The sequence below is a fragment of the Verticillium nonalfalfae genome (assembly GCF_003724135.2).
Source record: "Verticillium nonalfalfae strain VnAa140/NRRL 66861 chromosome Unknown scaffold_129, whole genome shotgun sequence".
In the NCBI taxonomy this organism is placed as follows: Eukaryota; Fungi; Ascomycota; class Sordariomycetes; order Glomerellales; family Plectosphaerellaceae; genus Verticillium; species Verticillium nonalfalfae.
The window spans coordinates 36163-51606 of NW_021167354.1; the positions used below are offsets into that span (position 1 = coordinate 36163).

The 15444-nt window shown below is 57.0% G+C and overlaps 4 protein-coding genes and 3 non-coding genes across 7 annotated transcripts; 4 read left to right on the forward strand and 3 right to left on the reverse strand.

Moving 5' to 3' along the window:
* Positions 1-1414: 1414 nt before the first annotated feature.
* On the reverse strand, positions 1415-4245 carry D7B24_001407 (uncharacterized protein; the record flags this gene model as incomplete). The annotated part of the gene is made up of 3 exons (XM_028635644.1): positions 1415-2051; positions 2112-2225; positions 2282-4245. 3 exons carry the CDS (start codon positions 4243-4245, stop codon positions 1415-1417), a joined length of 2715 nt encoding a protein of 904 aa, XP_028491876.1.
* An 824-nt stretch (positions 4246-5069) lies between these two features.
* On the forward strand, positions 5070-5152 carry D7B24_001408. The gene has a single exon. It is a non-coding gene; the product is annotated as a tRNA-Leu (tRNA).
* Positions 5153-5622: 470 nt separating this feature from the next.
* D7B24_001409 lies at positions 5623-5693 on the reverse strand. Its single transcript has one exon. It is a non-coding gene; the product is annotated as a tRNA-Gly (tRNA).
* A 717-nt stretch (positions 5694-6410) lies between these two features.
* Positions 6411-6482, forward strand: D7B24_001410. Its single transcript has one exon. It is a non-coding gene; the product is annotated as a tRNA-Met (tRNA).
* Positions 6483-7385: 903 nt separating this feature from the next.
* D7B24_001411 (uncharacterized protein) lies at positions 7386-8927 on the forward strand (the record flags this gene model as incomplete). The annotated part of the gene is made up of 1 exon (XM_028635645.1): positions 7386-8927. The coding sequence occupies one exon, from the start codon at positions 7386-7388 to the stop codon at positions 8925-8927; it is 1542 nt and encodes a 513-aa protein (XP_028491877.1).
* Positions 8928-8990: 63 nt separating this feature from the next.
* Positions 8991-10753, reverse strand: D7B24_001412 (uncharacterized protein; the record flags this gene model as incomplete). Its single annotated transcript, XM_028635646.1, has 2 exons — positions 8991-10428; positions 10497-10753. The coding sequence occupies 2 exons, from the start codon at positions 10751-10753 to the stop codon at positions 8991-8993; spliced, it is 1695 nt and encodes a 564-aa protein (XP_028491878.1).
* A 3136-nt stretch (positions 10754-13889) lies between these two features.
* Positions 13890-15311, forward strand: D7B24_001413 (uncharacterized protein; the record flags this gene model as incomplete). The annotated part of the gene is made up of 6 exons (XM_028635647.1): positions 13890-14046; positions 14109-14134; positions 14197-14233; positions 14288-14381; positions 14445-14705; positions 14762-15311. The coding sequence occupies 6 exons, from the start codon at positions 13890-13892 to the stop codon at positions 15309-15311; spliced, it is 1125 nt and encodes a 374-aa protein (XP_028491879.1).
* Between the last annotated feature and the right edge of the window lie 133 nt (positions 15312-15444).

A 15444-nucleotide genomic window follows, 5' to 3' on the forward strand; every position in this document is an offset into this window, starting at 1 on the left:
AAGCGACAGAAGGAAAGTCAGCTCGGTACTCGTTGCAGTAGCCTGGCGGGCTAGTCCGAACAAGGAACGATGAGGCGAAGGCTGTTCTGATTGTGGTAAGGACGCCTGAGGCTAAGCCAATGGCATAGACCATCTTGGTCATCAATAGTACGGGGCTGAATGACAGGATTCGGATATTGAGGTCTACCACGAGAGGCAAACGATGTGATGCTGGCTGGATGCTCGACCCTGACGCTCTTTCCATGCGCTCCTTGGGCGGGCCATGTCGATAGGTAAGAGCATGTCGAGTGATGAGGCAGTTCGCTTCAACTTGTATGCCACGCTATTACAGGCTGACTTAAGAAGGCGGCTGAAAAGGAACATGCATGACACGTAAAAGATAGATAAGCCGGTCTGCTCGATTGTGGGAGTATCATTTTCGGTCGTTCACGTTGCGTTCACGGCACAGCTGGGCAGCGGGACTCGAAGATCAGATGGACTAGAGGAAGTAAGTGGAAGCACAAGCCCATGAGTGGCTAGCAGGCCATCTCGTTGTGTACCTACCTACCTTGATGAGTGTGTGGTGTGTGACTTCGGGCGAGAGTTGGGGTGGCGTGGAAAGATGGTCTGGGCGAAACGTAGCCAGGTAAGGTGGTACCTACGCAGCACGGGCTTCTCACGTGCTAGAGAGTTCCGAGTGGCTTCTTCTGGGCCCAAAACCCCGTTGAAAGGGCTGCGGAGCTGAACAAAGAACCTGATGAGGTCAATATGCGGAAGTACTTGGCCATGCCTCGTCCGAAGTCGACCTCCAGAGACTTGGTAGCAGGTCTCGACCAGCACCACTGAACTCTCATGATCACTGATCCTTCTGATCCGCATAACTTTCTTTCCGCTTTCAGAAGAGTCAGGCGGTTCCTGAGCAAGGACTTCCTCCTACGGCATGGCATACATCCATTTTGTGCACTTCTGCGTCGTCCGATTGGAATACCCAATGTCCGCCGATGAGTCGCCAGGAACTACCTCAACATGACGGAGGCGCAGAGTCAGAGGCACGGCTGTCGAAGAACGCCTGAACACCAATTGCCTCGCATGGCGAGGGTCAAGCCGTGAGCCGTGATTGCCGGTTAGCTCTATGGCACGGACACGATTGAACAAGTACATACGAGGCTTGAGTGACAGCGGCTGGCCGAAAATCGTTGGCTCTCTGACTTCAACTCAGACGCGCTCGCGGAAGCCACGCCATTGCTGTGCAGAGACAGCCGTCGAATAAGTCCGCACCCTCGAGTCACCAGGTCTCACGAGGAACCACATGCTTAATGCCTTTGACGAAGATCGACATGTCATGCTTCCTCCATCTCTTCTTTGAAAGGACTATAATCTCGGCAGACTGTCAAATCTCAACTGACAATGCGTCCCTGAAACGAACCCGTCTACCTTAGACCGACATAAGCTTGATTGTAGCCCCATCGTCGCCGAAACCTGTCTGCCAACCACCGCGTGCCTCGACCGCCCCATTGCTGATCACTCTCCACTGCTTCTCAGTTCGCGAATCAATCCAGACAATGACCGATTGAGCTCTTGGGCCATCCGCCGGCTGTTTGACGGTCAACGTCACGCTTTCACCGTCATATGAGAACTCCTCCACCATGCCGGCGTCAATCTCGACCAAGATGCTGAGTGGACCGATGTACACGCGTCGCTTCACTGCGTCCTTCGGCTGTACTGTGACAGAGCTTTCTTGACGATCGAGGATACCGCCGTAGGCCACGAGACCGACCTCTGAGTCGTCTGCCACGTACACGCCACCACTGAGCGCCATGCCCAGGAACCCGCCACCGTAGTCTCCTGTTATGCCGTCCCATTTCTGGGTGTCTGGCCATGCGTGATATGCCACCGAGGGGAAACCAACCTGGTTGATGTTTGACACGGGCGCAGAGGAGCCTGCGTATCCAACGCGGACGAGGTATGAATCGCTCGGATCATCGCGGAAGGCAGCGAGAAGAACCTGCGCGTTGAGACCGGATCCGTAGTGATGGATTTGTCGCTCAATGCGCCGCAGTTTTCCGCCATAGCTGCGGCCGGGGCTTAGTCAAATGCTCTGCGCTTCGCTCCAATCAACAGCATCCACTTACATGAAGTCCCAGTATCGACGGGCACATCCATTCCAGCCCCAGTGAGGGACCGTCGGCATATATCCAAGAACACTGTCGACTGTTTGCGCAGCTGACCCATCGAAGCCGAAATGTCTACATCACACTTGTCAGTATCTTGCAGGACACCAGGCCGATGAAGCGGCACTTACTTCGTCCAGTAGTAGACACCCTCCTGTCCAGTCGAATCCCATGCCATTTCGCTGCCGTAAGGTACATCCTGCGAGTCCCAGAGTTGAGCACGCTCTCGCATTCTTGCTTCCAGCTGCTCTGCTTTATTCGTCTCGCCCTCGCGAAAGAGATCTTGTAAGATGAAACCAAATACCGTCTCGCCCATCAAACCCATATCATTGTACCATATCTCGGAATCCGTCATGCGGTGCGCAGTTCCCCAGGCCTTTTCAAGGTACCATGACCAGTCATGGCTTACCAAGTCAGGATACGCTCTCGCGACGCGATACAAAACCCAGTATACGGCTGCAGGGTGAACATAATTGTAGGCGCGGTCGATGAAGTAGGAGTTTTCTCGGTTCCACGACGTCCAGCTTGTCCAGTCAATGTTCGAGCTGTAGTTGTAATCAATGCGATCGGGGTCATAGTAGAATATGGACTTTCGCACTGAATAGTCCTCCAGCTGGATCTGGCCCCAGACAACCTTGTTGACAAATTCGTCCAACTTCGCGACCTCCTCGGCATCTGGTTGCAAGACCTGCTTCATGGCGGCAGCGACATAGGCTCCAGTGCCCCCCTCGTCGCTGAGCCCAGCCACCCAGGCTCGCGAGTCCTGCTCAACGATGGCGCCAGCCTCGTAGTCGTAGGTCATCACAGAAGGCGTGCGGTTGAAGGGGTCTGACTCATCAGTGAACCAGGCATCATTGAAGAGAAACCTGCCCATATCGGCGAGCGCCTCGCTGGTCGGCTTGGTGATGAAGTAATGGATGGTTTGCACCTTGCCGTCGGCATACTTGACCGTCAGGCGTACACGACCCCACGTGGATTCCGCACTTGACGGAGTTACTGTATACCCACCATTGTCGTTCTCCGCAACACGTAGAGCGCCGGCCGGCTCGGAAGAGAAGGAACTGATTTCGGATGACGCGTTGATGAACAACTGACCCGGCAAATCTCTTGCGAGGAGATATCCCGGTATGCCCAGTGCAGTAGGCGTACCGGTCTTACGGACAGCGTCATCGAAGCCTCGGACGCCTTCAGTTGCAACCGTGAAGCGAAGCCCGAACTGCAGGGTTCCACCAGACTCAAGGGCCCGTGACGAAGGGTTGTTCCAGGGCCCTTGCTCGGCCGCGGCCCACTCCTTCTCGGCCCACGCCTGGGACAAGACCTGCCATTCGTAAAAGCCCTCGAAAGTCTGACTCCCGTAGCCTGTGTCCTGGAATGATGGCTCTACTAGATTGCGATATGCCTCGAGTGGTGTGCTCGTGCCCCCCAGCGGTGTAACAACGAGGGCAGCGCGAGAGCCACGGACCGGGTTGACAGGCGTCACGCGGATCTGACCAGCATCGAGACCGATGTACGGGTCCGATAGGGAGCAAGACTTCTGCATCTCGAGGGGTTCGCGGTGAGTGAAGATGCTGTTGAACTCGGCCGGGAAGCCGAGGCTGCCGAGCTCGAGGGTCGCGTCTCCGGTGTTGACGATTGTAAAGCGGAGTCCAAGGTCGCCATCCACCTCGAGCCACTCACGAGTGATGTTCAGTGGGCTTCCTGGAAGAGTCGGCCCCAAGCCTGACGCAGCGAGGGCACCCCCAGGGCTGAGGGACTCGACGGGCTGTCGCTTCTTCGCCGAGTCACCGTCGATCCAGGCTGTGCTCCCCTCTTCGCGGTAGCGGTAGGTGATGTCACCCCAATGATACTGGCCATCGCGGTTGCGGCGGTCGAGGTAATCGAAGGGTAGGAAGTCGAAGCTCTCTCCTGCCACACGAAGAGAGGCTAGGACCTGGGCATCCCGGACAATGCGGGCGCTCAAGTTGGGTGTATCGATCTCGACAAAGCCATTCTCGAGTCCTAGTGTGTCTGGAGGGAAGTTCGTTCCCTGGCCGAGGGCTGAAGCGGCAAGCACGCTGATGATGGCTGCTGGCCAACCTGGTGCGAGGAATGGCATGCTGGGCAGCCTGCAGTCTTCCGGGATGCGATGATAGGTCTTGAGGAGTCAACTTGTCCGCTAATCAGCAAAGACCAGGCCATTCTCTGACCTGAAGATCACACTTATAAATACCCAACCAGGCGTTATACATCTTCTTCTTGAGACCGTCACCCCAAAACGAATTCCGGCGCCCCAGACGAAACGAGGGGGCAACAATGGCTCCGCATAGTAATGATCCGATCCTCAGCAATGGCGAGCAAGTGCCGGAATAGAGGCCAAGACCACCGAGCTGCCCTTTTGGTCGCCTTCATGTAGATCCTCAGCGCATTCCCCAGACATTCCACAGAGCATCTGACGTCGGGTGCGGGGTACTCCCGTATCGTCCTCTGGCGACTGATCGATCACTCGGGACTGAAGCGCCGGGACATCATTGGGGCGCAAGAAGAATGAAATGCATTGTCTCCTCAGCCTCGAAGTGGGTTTGGATGCAACGTGCGATCAAAAGAGATCATGATGCATGATGAAGAGACGGGGGTTGAGCCCGCATCCGCAGATCTGGAGGTTCCGTCCGATATGGGTGGGGGACTGGCTGTTGCTTCAATGTTCTCGCCCCTAGAAGGATTGTGCGAGAGTCTCATGGCCAGATTGCAGGCTTACCCGCCAAAACCTGCCACCGTCTCCTTCTCCTGTAAAACTCAGAGATGTCCTCCACCCGTAAATCCCCTTATAATCGCACAGTGGCTAGGATAAGAGTTCTTGTGGTCAGGACTGTCAGTAGGGAGCATGATCTGATTTGAGGCTATAGGTAACAATTCTAGTGGCTCCTTCAACAACCAACATTAGGATGGGTGGCCGAGCGGTCTAAGGCGCTAGCTTCAGGTGCTAGTCTACTTCGTAGGCATGGGTTCGAATCCCATCCCATTCAGATGATGAAATCTGGTGGGCCGTCACTGGATTAAGCTTTTGTTCTGTGCTTCCAATTTTGCCACTGGGCAAACACAAACCGACGCTGATATGAAGCCGAGATGTTCACACCGATTTTGGGCTGCTTGCATCGGATGCCACTTGCCAGCACTTGCAGTCTGCCAGAGGATCTAGGCAGTGTCATACTGGGTTCATTAGCCCACATCCTCGAACACAATGCTCAACAGGGACAGCCTCACTCCTCAGTCAAAGATGCATTTGATTCCTCATAACTGTCGTTTAAGGCCTGAAGCAGTGTCCCAACGCAGGATGTCTTTTGTCCATGTAATGGTTCATTTATTTAATCAGTCCCAACAGCGTCAATGTGATGTCTGGACCAGAACGCCGAAGCAAAGCACCCAAAAAAAAGGAATCCAGAATCTCATTAACACATCTGATGATGATGATGCGGTTATGCTGCTGATGCCACGCTGCGTGAACTGGGAATCGAACCCAGGGCTCCCCGATGGCAACGGAGAATTTTACCACTAAACCATTCACGCTTTGATGAGAGATGGGGCCATTTGCGGCGATCATGTTGACCGGTAAGGGAGAGCGAACAATTGTCGCAAGCAGTGGGTATCGTGAGATTTTCAACGGGTGTTGTGCTTTTGTGACCGGGTGGGACGCAGAGAGTCGAGAAGCGGGGGCGGTGCGGCGTGGTGGGGACAGGAGAAGATTGTGTAGCCATACCCTTGCCTGGATGGGCCAACTGGCCAATTCGTCCAGGACACCAACGCAGTCCGGACCAAGGTGGTAAAGCAGGCAAATGCAGGCTGCGTTCCTTATCCTAGGTACATGTAACGGGCATAGCGAAAGCCACGGACTGATGCCAATACCTGCATGACCAAGTGCTTGAGTACTGTTCGAGGCTAATCAGTGGTGGCTGAACCAGGCGCGTTGTGCTCGATCGGGAAAGACTCGGAGAGACCGCCGTCAACCTCAGGAACGAACCCACATGTACCCAAGGTCCCCTCGAACCCCTTCCGTCACGCGTGTCAGCATCAACGACAAGACCGTTTGTCCCGTCGTCACTGGCTTGAATGACCAGGCACCCGCTCGCCTGATGGGCCACGTCTTCGAGCTAGGGCTCGTTGGTCGGTTGCTGAACCCGGACGAGACCCACGTCGTCGCCCACCAAGCGGGCCGGTCAGTGCTTGCTCCATCTCACGACGACTACATACTACGGCAAATTTTGGCCTCATCTCAACAACGAACAAAGCAACTTGGCGCAGCGGAAGCGCGCCGGGCTCATAACCCGGAGGTCGGACGATCGAAACGTCCAGTTGCTATCCATTTCTTTTGCAGGTTCGTCCGCTGCTCGGGACACAGCCAGCTCGCAACCAGGGGTTTCCCTTTTTTTGACCTTCACGGCGCCGCTCAGAGGCATGACCACCACGCACGGCAAATTCTTGTCTCGAAGCTCTGGTTGACGTCTTTATGGCGATTGATCCCGTGTGGTGGTCGGTGGGTCTTAGCGTACGCAAAGCGGGCTCTTGGTCGGATTCTTGCATTGACGTCCATATCAGTCAAACTGTCGCTGGAAACCACCTTGGTTTCGTTGATGGTCGGCACCAGTGCTCGTCGCATGATCTGCGCGGAGAGCATCATCCACGGCTATTTCGGCCGACCTCAGGTATACCACACACAGCCAGAAGCGGCGCCCGAAAGCACAGCATCCGCTCCCTAGCGTGCAGATCGCGGGGAAATTGTCACATTCGCTGAGACTGCCTTCGATCAACAAAAAACCGCGGCACCCCATAGTCTGCAATGCAACGTCATGTTGGAGGGCGGGCCCATCATTGGCGCGCAAGACCACGGTGCATTCTCCCTCACGTTATGGTCGATTGACAAATGAAGAAGGTGCCCATATCAGTCTATACGCGACAACTACAGTGGCATTCGAATCTCGAGGCGCAGCCGCTCGAGTCAGATGCGTACCTCGAATACGGCTGTGGCAAGGCCGACAGTGTCTCAGGAGAAGTCGTAGTGAGAGCGTGAAGATGACCAAATGCATGCCCCATTACATGGCGGCTGCTCTGGTTATATCAAGACAACAGTCGGAAGACCATGTCAGACGAACATACCTATAGACAATCACACAGCGCGAGGAGCATCTTCATGTACTCAACTATTGCCTGGCTGACCGATTAGGAACCTATCCAGCCGGACAAGTTACGGACGACCTCGCCAGGATGAAGTACTACCGCCTCCTCATCTCCGCCTGTATGGCCCTGCCCGTTTTCTCGCTCTCCTTGCATGGCCGGCAGACGGAGACTTTCGTCTCCGATGGCAACCCCATCCTCTCCGATGGCTCCATCTACTCAGCCGACCCAGCACCCTTTGTCGTGAACGATACGGTCTACATCCTGAGCGGCCGCGACGAAGCGCCGCCGACAACCAATGCATTCATTATGAACGAATGGCAGCTCTTCTCGGCCCAGAGCCCTGACCCCGCTGGTGGCGAGTGGACTCTGCAACGCGCCGTCGCCCGCCCCGAGGCCCTGTTCGCATGGGCCGATTCGGGCGGCGCCTACGCGAGCCAGATTATACAAGGTGCCGACGGCCGCTTCTACTTCTTCGCATCCGTCACTCAGCGCGATCCCGGCACGCAGGACGCCTTTGGCATCGGCGTCGCCGTGTCCGATTCTCCGACGGGCCCCTTTACTGATGCGCATCCCGACGGTCCCATCATCTCCCAGGCCGTGCCCGTCCGCAACGACATACACAATATCGACCCAGTCGTTCTGGTGGACGACGACAATCGCGTCTTTGTCTACTGGGGCTCTTTCAACCAGCTGCGCGGCGTCGAGCTCGGGTCCGACATGACCACCATCATCGGCAGCATCACGGCCGTCACCTCCCTCACGGGCTTCTTCGAGGCCCCCTGGTTCATGAAGCGCAAGGAGACCTACTACATGCTCTACGCCGCCAACAACGCGGGCCCAGACTCCCCCTGCACGCCCACCTCGTACCACGCCTGCATCGCCTACGGTACCGCCTCGTCGCCGCTCGGCCCCTGGACCTTCCGCGGCGTCGTCCTCCCCATCGTCTCCAGCACCACGAGCCACCCAGGCGTCTACGTCCTCGCGGACGGCGCGCACTTCCTCGTCTACCACACTGCCGACGCTGAGGGCGGCGGCCACTTTCGCCGCAGCATCGCCCTCGACCCCCTCCTTTTTGACGACGCCGCCAGCCCACCGTCTATCCGACCCGTCGAGCGCTCCGTCCGTCCGGCCCTCTCGGCCCCGCGCCCGCCGAGCCGCAACGTGGCGCCGCTGGCAGAGCCGTCCTCCGTACCCCGCACGCCCGTCCAGTACTGGCTTGCGGCTCTGCACGACGAGCGCGTCCCCTCGACGCCGCTGCCGCCGGACTACTGGTCCGCGTGGGCTGGAGAGGCGTCGCCACGCGAGAGCGTGCTCACCTACACGTGGGACGCGGCAGTCGAGCTCAACGGAGTGGCCGTCGCCTTCTTCGCCGACGCGCCGGCGGGGTCTGACTTCGGTGTGGCACCGCCGAGAGAGTGGAGGGTCGAGTATCGTGCCGCTGACGGCGCGTGGAAGGACGTGGCGGCTGAGGGGCCGTACCCAAACGAGGTGACGGATTCACCCGCTGAGGTAGGCTTCGCCACGGTCAAGACGACCATGCTACGGGCAGTGTTTGTTGGGTCAGGCAACGGGCCTTACGCGGCGGTGGGAATCAAGGAGTGGTTCGCGTTTGCACCAGCACCTGTATAATGGCGGAAAAGATGGCATTATTAAGCTACTATTGTACTTTTTTGCATGTATCCATCTATAGCACTAAGCCCTGCACATACGCCCGTTGCTGGCGACAGTCCACGCCTCGCTGCCGACACCATTGAGGGCATAGAAGAAGCCCTCGGGATCGCGTTCCTTCTTGATGCAGAGGAGGTTGTTGTAGTTGGCACCGAAGAACTCCTGCTGCCAGCGAGGCTGACGGAAGTCGGCCTCGTTCTGATACACACCGCCACCAGGGGTAAGCTTCTCAATAGCGGGGATGAGCTTGTTGGTCATGAGGTTTTGGTTGGCAATCATGTCGGCCCAAGGCGCCTGGAAGCTCCAGGGCGTCGTGATGGTGGCGTGGACTAGTGTCTTGCGCCAGGCGGGGACCACCGAGTTCTGAATCTTGGAACCGAAGGACGAGACATCGGTACCAACGCCAATGAAGATGGCACCCTCAGTGTTACCAATCAGGCGCGTGTAGGATGTGATGTTGGTGATCGACGCACGGGGGATCAGACGGCCACCATACTGAGCAATGCCGACCTGGATGTTGCCAATAGGCAGGGGGCCGAAGTATTTGTTGTAGTGATCGCGGTAACCAGCAAACTCGGAGTAGGCGGACGTGTACTTGATGCCGAGACCGTCGAGACGAGCGAGGAAGGGAGCGAGGATGGCGCGGACCTCCTCCTCGGTCTTGTTGTAGGCGTTGATAGGTGCGATCTGGAAGAAGGCGGCCGCAAAGTAGTAGACAACCATGGTACCAGCATCGACCATGGCGGCAAGCTCCTCGTGGAATGCATCGATAGCCTTGTAGAAGGCAGTCGCATCGTTCTCGGCAGCAAAGAAGGCGACGGTGGCGCCGCCGAAGACAGCATCAGGGTGCGCCTTGACGGTGGCTGAGGTGACAACGCCCCAGTTGCCGCCACCACCACCGGACAGAGCCCAGTAGAGGTCCGCGTTGACGGTACGGCTGGCCTTGACGACCTTGGCATCGGCGGTGACAAGCTCCCACTCGAGAACGTTATCGGCGCTGAGACCGAAGCTAGTCGATAGGGCTGAGTGGCCCCCGCCCTGAGTATAGCCTCCGGCAAGACTGACGGTGGGGCACTCACCGCCAACGACGGCAAGGCCAGCGGCGTTGGCAGCCTCCATAACCTCAAAGCCCTGGACGCCGGCAGCGACGGTGAGTGCCTTGCCCTGGTAGTTCTTGTCGGCCCAGTCGACGACCTTGGCGCCTTTCATATTGTGAACCCAAACGGAGATTGCGCCAGCACCAGTGGAACGGCCATTGTAGTCGTGACCCGTGTTGCGAACGACGAAACGGATGTTAAACTTCTTAGCAAATATGATGGCGGCTTGGATATCACCAGGCGTGCGAGCGTCAACGGCATAGACAACGTAGTTGCCAAGAGTGCATGGGCGCTCGCGAGGCTGGAAAGGGTCGCAGCTCTGGTTGGCGAAAAAGGGCGCCATGACAGAGGAGGACGAGTCCATGCTGTTCGGATGGTTAGGGACCCCATCTCTCCGGCCCACCAACGAATGTACTAGGGGAGCGTGACTTACTGGATCTCCGAGAATTGCCACTTCGACTGAAGGTCGGCGCACTTGGCAGCATCGTAGGTCGGGTCGTGGCACGGCGAGCCGAGAGGAGTCGTGGCAATGAGCCTGCCAGAGACAGTCGTGTTCAGGGCATTCCACTGAGCCGTGGAAGGCCAGCAAGCATCGCCGGGGAAGCACTTACAAGACTGACCCCTGGCGACAAGCTCGGGGGCAGCCCAGGCTGTGGCCGCCAGGATGGCGTGGACGAAGAAGGTCTTCATCGTGAGGGGTGGTCAGGATGGAGGTGCAGGCTGCGACCAGTCGGAGACGGAGAAGGAAGAGGGAGGGGAGGGGGAGGGAGGGGTGAGGAGAGAGGAAGAGAGCGACAAGAGGAGAGAAAAGGCAGGATAGAAGAAGCAATCAAGAGAGTGAAGTTGCCTTTTTCCGATCTCTCTAGCTCTAGAGAGAGATTCGTCATTGCGGCCTCGAGGGGCGGCTAGAACATTTTGTACGACTTTGCTGGTCCCGACAGCGCGGCCCGCAAGGTGGAGGCCGCCTTGGCCGGCCTTGGCAATCGGGGCAAGAAGGCCATTGAGCCCAGCACATCTGGGAATGCAACGCGGGCGCAGTCCCAACGCACCACCGCACGAACATGGCAGACGGGGTCAATAGAACGGCGCAGGCAAAGGCAAAACGCAGACGACAGAGGTCCGTACCCCCTCCCCTAACGTGGCGTGGGCGTCTGGACTGCGGGTCTCCCCGGCCAAAGAGGAAAGGATGCCGGGGATTGGACAAGGGCCGAGTTGGCTTCTGTCCCCGTTTGGTGTAGTTGCAAGGGGCGATGATGGCAAAGCTACGTGCAAGAGAGCGAGGGAGGGGGGGAGGCAGTAAATAATGCCACTAGTGCGCGCGAATTGGTGCAATGACCGAGGCCGAACATCCGGTGGCCAGCCATCGAAGGCTAACTTATTATCAGGTGAGTATTGTCGCCATGGGAGCAGGGACCCGAGTCGAGCTCGACGGGCAACTCTGCGACCTATTCATGGGAGGTAACTTTCGGCTGTCGAACTGCACGTTGGGTTGGTTTGCATGTCGGCCGCCGTTACATGGTTTGGGTCGGTCTGGGTCTGGCACCTGGACCGTCAGGGGTCCTGATTCCAATATTGGAGGAGGCCGAGTCGGTTGACAGGCCAGTCATGGAAACGTCAGAGAAGCTGGCGAAAGATGAATGCTGTGTTGGCGAACCACTGTACTGGAGATGGATGATAAACAACCCACGTGGGCCAGGTGGGTGACGCGAGGCCACCTCTTGAGGTTGCACTCGGCAGAGTGCTTGCTTGGTGCTCGGTGCTGACTGGATGCTTTGGTGCTTGCATGGTTGGGTCGAGGGGGGCCAGGGGAAGGGGAAGGCCATCGGCGGCGAGTCAATATCCCCATCTGAACCCAGGCGCATGGAATCATCTCGGCAAATCTTCCGCAGCACGGCCGAGGTGTGCAGGAGAGGCAGCACCTGCAGGCACAAAATGAGGCACCACGGCGCGGCCAGGGGCCCCAAGGTTGCAGATAAGCCTGGCAGTCGACGACTGGGTCGTGATGCATGCTACATGTACATGCAGCTGTAGTCATGGCGGTGGATGGGACGAGCAAGGGTCATGGATGGGCAGACGAGACCAAGAGGCGTCGTCGCGAGATCAGGGGATTAGGGATTTTCTGCTGGGGAAGGGAAGCACGGGAGGTGGTGCCTTCGGTGGGGGTAGGGCCGCACACTAGCAAGCACGACCCTCCAGGTACTGCCGGCTGGTCCCTTTCCCTTCCCGCGTCCAATGTCTGTGCTGGGTGTGGGGCTTGCCGAGATGATCGGGACTAGCTTCCGCTACAAAAGCCGTGCCGGGGAAGGCGTGGTGGATGCTCTTGGCGCACCGACACGCACACACACACACAGGTTGTACGTCCTTCCTTCCAATGCGCGACCAGCATCATGTGATCACACCTGGATGCCGCATACACCGTGCAGGAGGCATGTGTCTTGGGGGGCAAGCACCCCCCACTCCAATTGAAAAACACCGAGACATGTAGTACAACTCCTGCCCCGTTGCTCTCCTGACATCCGCTCTCTGCATGAGGGTTCCTCGCCACGAGACATCGGGAAGAGAGGGGCGGGGGAGAGCTTGCCCGTTGTCATGAGCTGTTCAGAAGCTGCGTCTTCAGCTGGCAAGTCTTCCCCTTCTTAGCTTACCTCACCTGGGTAGGTAAAGATCGCCCCCTACCGACAAACAAACCACTCAAAATTCAATCTCATTTTCCCAAATCTTATCGTCAACACCATGACAGTCCTTGAAAGCCGTTTCCGTTGATCGCGGCACTTACCGTCGTGGGGTCGTCGAAAACGTTATATGCCCCAGAAAAATAGACTAGAATACGGATTGGCAGGCACAAGGGTCTGAGACACAGAGTTGATTCCCCGAGTCACGTCTGACAGGCCTTCTTCACGAGCATTGCACTCTCGTCGTCGCTCTCTCATTGCGGCTGTCTACTCCTCTTGGATCCTCTCTTTGCGGCCTTCTCACGGAGGTCAGAGTGAGCTTTCTTTTCAATACCCCCCTCTCCCAGAGCATCGTCCATATTCTGTAGTCCTTGGCAATACTGAGCTAAGCGTGGTGGCGTCTCCTGTGGGGGAGGTCGTGCCGAGGAACCGCTACCTGCCTACCTTGCCTGGCAACTCATCATTTCCAGTGGCCATTGCTAGTCTCCCATATTTGAAGCGATCCGCGACGGTGGCTTACATGGTGATCCCAGGGCACTAGGCTAACCTTGTGGTGGGGTAGAGGCCTCAGGACTGCGACATGTCGCCCGCAATAGCGCCCGCGACGCCTTCGAAAGCGCCGTTGCCCTCTTTTCAGTCAGTCTTCTTCACGAACCTGCTTCGTACCATCGTGAAAAAGAGGGCCATGCGTAAGCTAGAGACGCCCCCCCCCCCCAAGTCATGCCTGGCGGGGAGAACCCTTCCAGCCACCCGCCATCCCCGAACACCTAGAGCAGTGCCGCGTTGGGTTACACCCGTGGAATAAGATTCAAGATGCTGCCAAGCTTGTGGTAGTCCGTATGTATCAGCTCAGTATAGTGGAGGCGCGTGGAGAATTCTTTCCTTGCCATCGCTTGCTTCGGCTTTTTTTTTTTTTTTGGCGATATCGAGCAGCGGCATCATATGGGGAAGGGGGGGGGGGGAAGCGGACCCCTTTTTTTCTGCCCTCCTCTCAAGCATACTTCTATCAGCGGTCCCACACCTCGACCCTGTGGGCACCGCTTCCTCACTGCAACTCATTCTGGATTTACGTCTGTTTGCTGTGTTCTTTGTTCTTTGTGCCGATCACAGTTCGAGAGGCTATCGCTCCCGTACAAAGGAACTTGCCTTTCGTCATGTTGGCCGAGGGTTGGACATATGGCACCCCTGTGGGCACCGCCAACGATGGCCCTATGATTACCGGGATCGCCATCGCCTTTACGACACTGTCTCTGATTGTTATTTGCCTCCGCATGTATGTGAGGGGGTTCATGATCAAAGCCACCGGAGCGGGTATGTATCTCCGCACGACAAAAGCTAAAGGAGGAAGTGCTTTATGACTGACAACTTTTCAGACGACTGGATTATTTGCTTCACCTGGGTAAGGAAGATAATTTCGCAATTTTTCTTGGTTTCCTAGACCTTGCCTGACTTGGTTTGTAGATTGGCTGCGCCGGATTTGCCGTCGTCACCATCATCCGTAAGTTCATCCACGCTGAGCAGTCTTGTGCCGCATCTGTTAACACTCCAGCAGAGACAAAATGGGGTCTCGGTCTGTTGCATCTTGATGATTTTCCAGAGGAAAACGTCTACGAATTCGGTCTTCTGCAGTATATGGGCGCTCCGTTGTACGTCCTCCGCCATCCCATTCCCGTGCCGCCTTCGAGGCGACCACCTCTAACAGTTGACAGCTACATTACCAGCATCTACGGCTTCAAGCTCAGCCTCCTCTTCTCCTACCTCCGAATCATACCCAAGGGTATCTATCGCTATGCAACATACACAGTCATCGCCCTCTGCAGCATGTTCCACCTTTCGTTTCTGATTGTTCAGATCAACCTCTGCACCCCTATCCGCCTCCAATGGGACACCTCCGTCGCCGGCACATGTGTCAAGGCCGTACACTTCTATCTCAGTATGGCCTCCCTGACGATCTTCTTTGACGTCGTAGTGTACGTGTTCCTCCCACCGTCAATTTCGTTGTCAATCTCCCGACTGACAACAACAGGATGTTCCTGCCATTCCCCGTCCTCCTACGAGCCCAGATCCAGCGCCGCAAGAAGCTCGTCCTCTTGGGCCTCCTAGCTCTGGGTGTCTTCATTACCGTCATCCAAATTTTCCGCATCCAGACCGTGGTCCGCCTGGCCAACTACCTCGATTCCGCGCCGCTCATCATGTGGTCCACCATCGAGAACAATCTCGGCGTTATAGTCACCTGCGTCCCGACGCTGGCACCATTGATCAAGGCTTTCCGCGAGAGGAGCACCGGTGCCTCCGGCGGGCCTTCGCAAAAGTATGCTGTTCAGGGTACCGGCGCGTCGAGCGCTGCGCGCGGCGGAGATTTTGCCATGCGCAGCTGGAGGGGACGGGGCAGTGGAATCATGCCCCTTGGTAGCGGCGTTGATCACGAGTTTGGAAAGGGGACCAGCGACGCCGGTAGCACAGAGTTTATTCTCGAGGGAACGGGCATCGTGAAGAAGACTGAGGTCGTTGTGACACGGGATATCCGCCAAGAGTTTGGCGACGACCATGCGTCTGTTTCATCATTGAGGAGATGAAGAAACAAATCCCTACGTGGTATGCGTAGCGACCACTGAAGGTTGTGGTTAATAATGTCGACAAATTGATGATTTTGTACGCCAAATGCTTGAAATCCACAGTGAAAACCCAATGCCCCCCCCCTTGCGACTG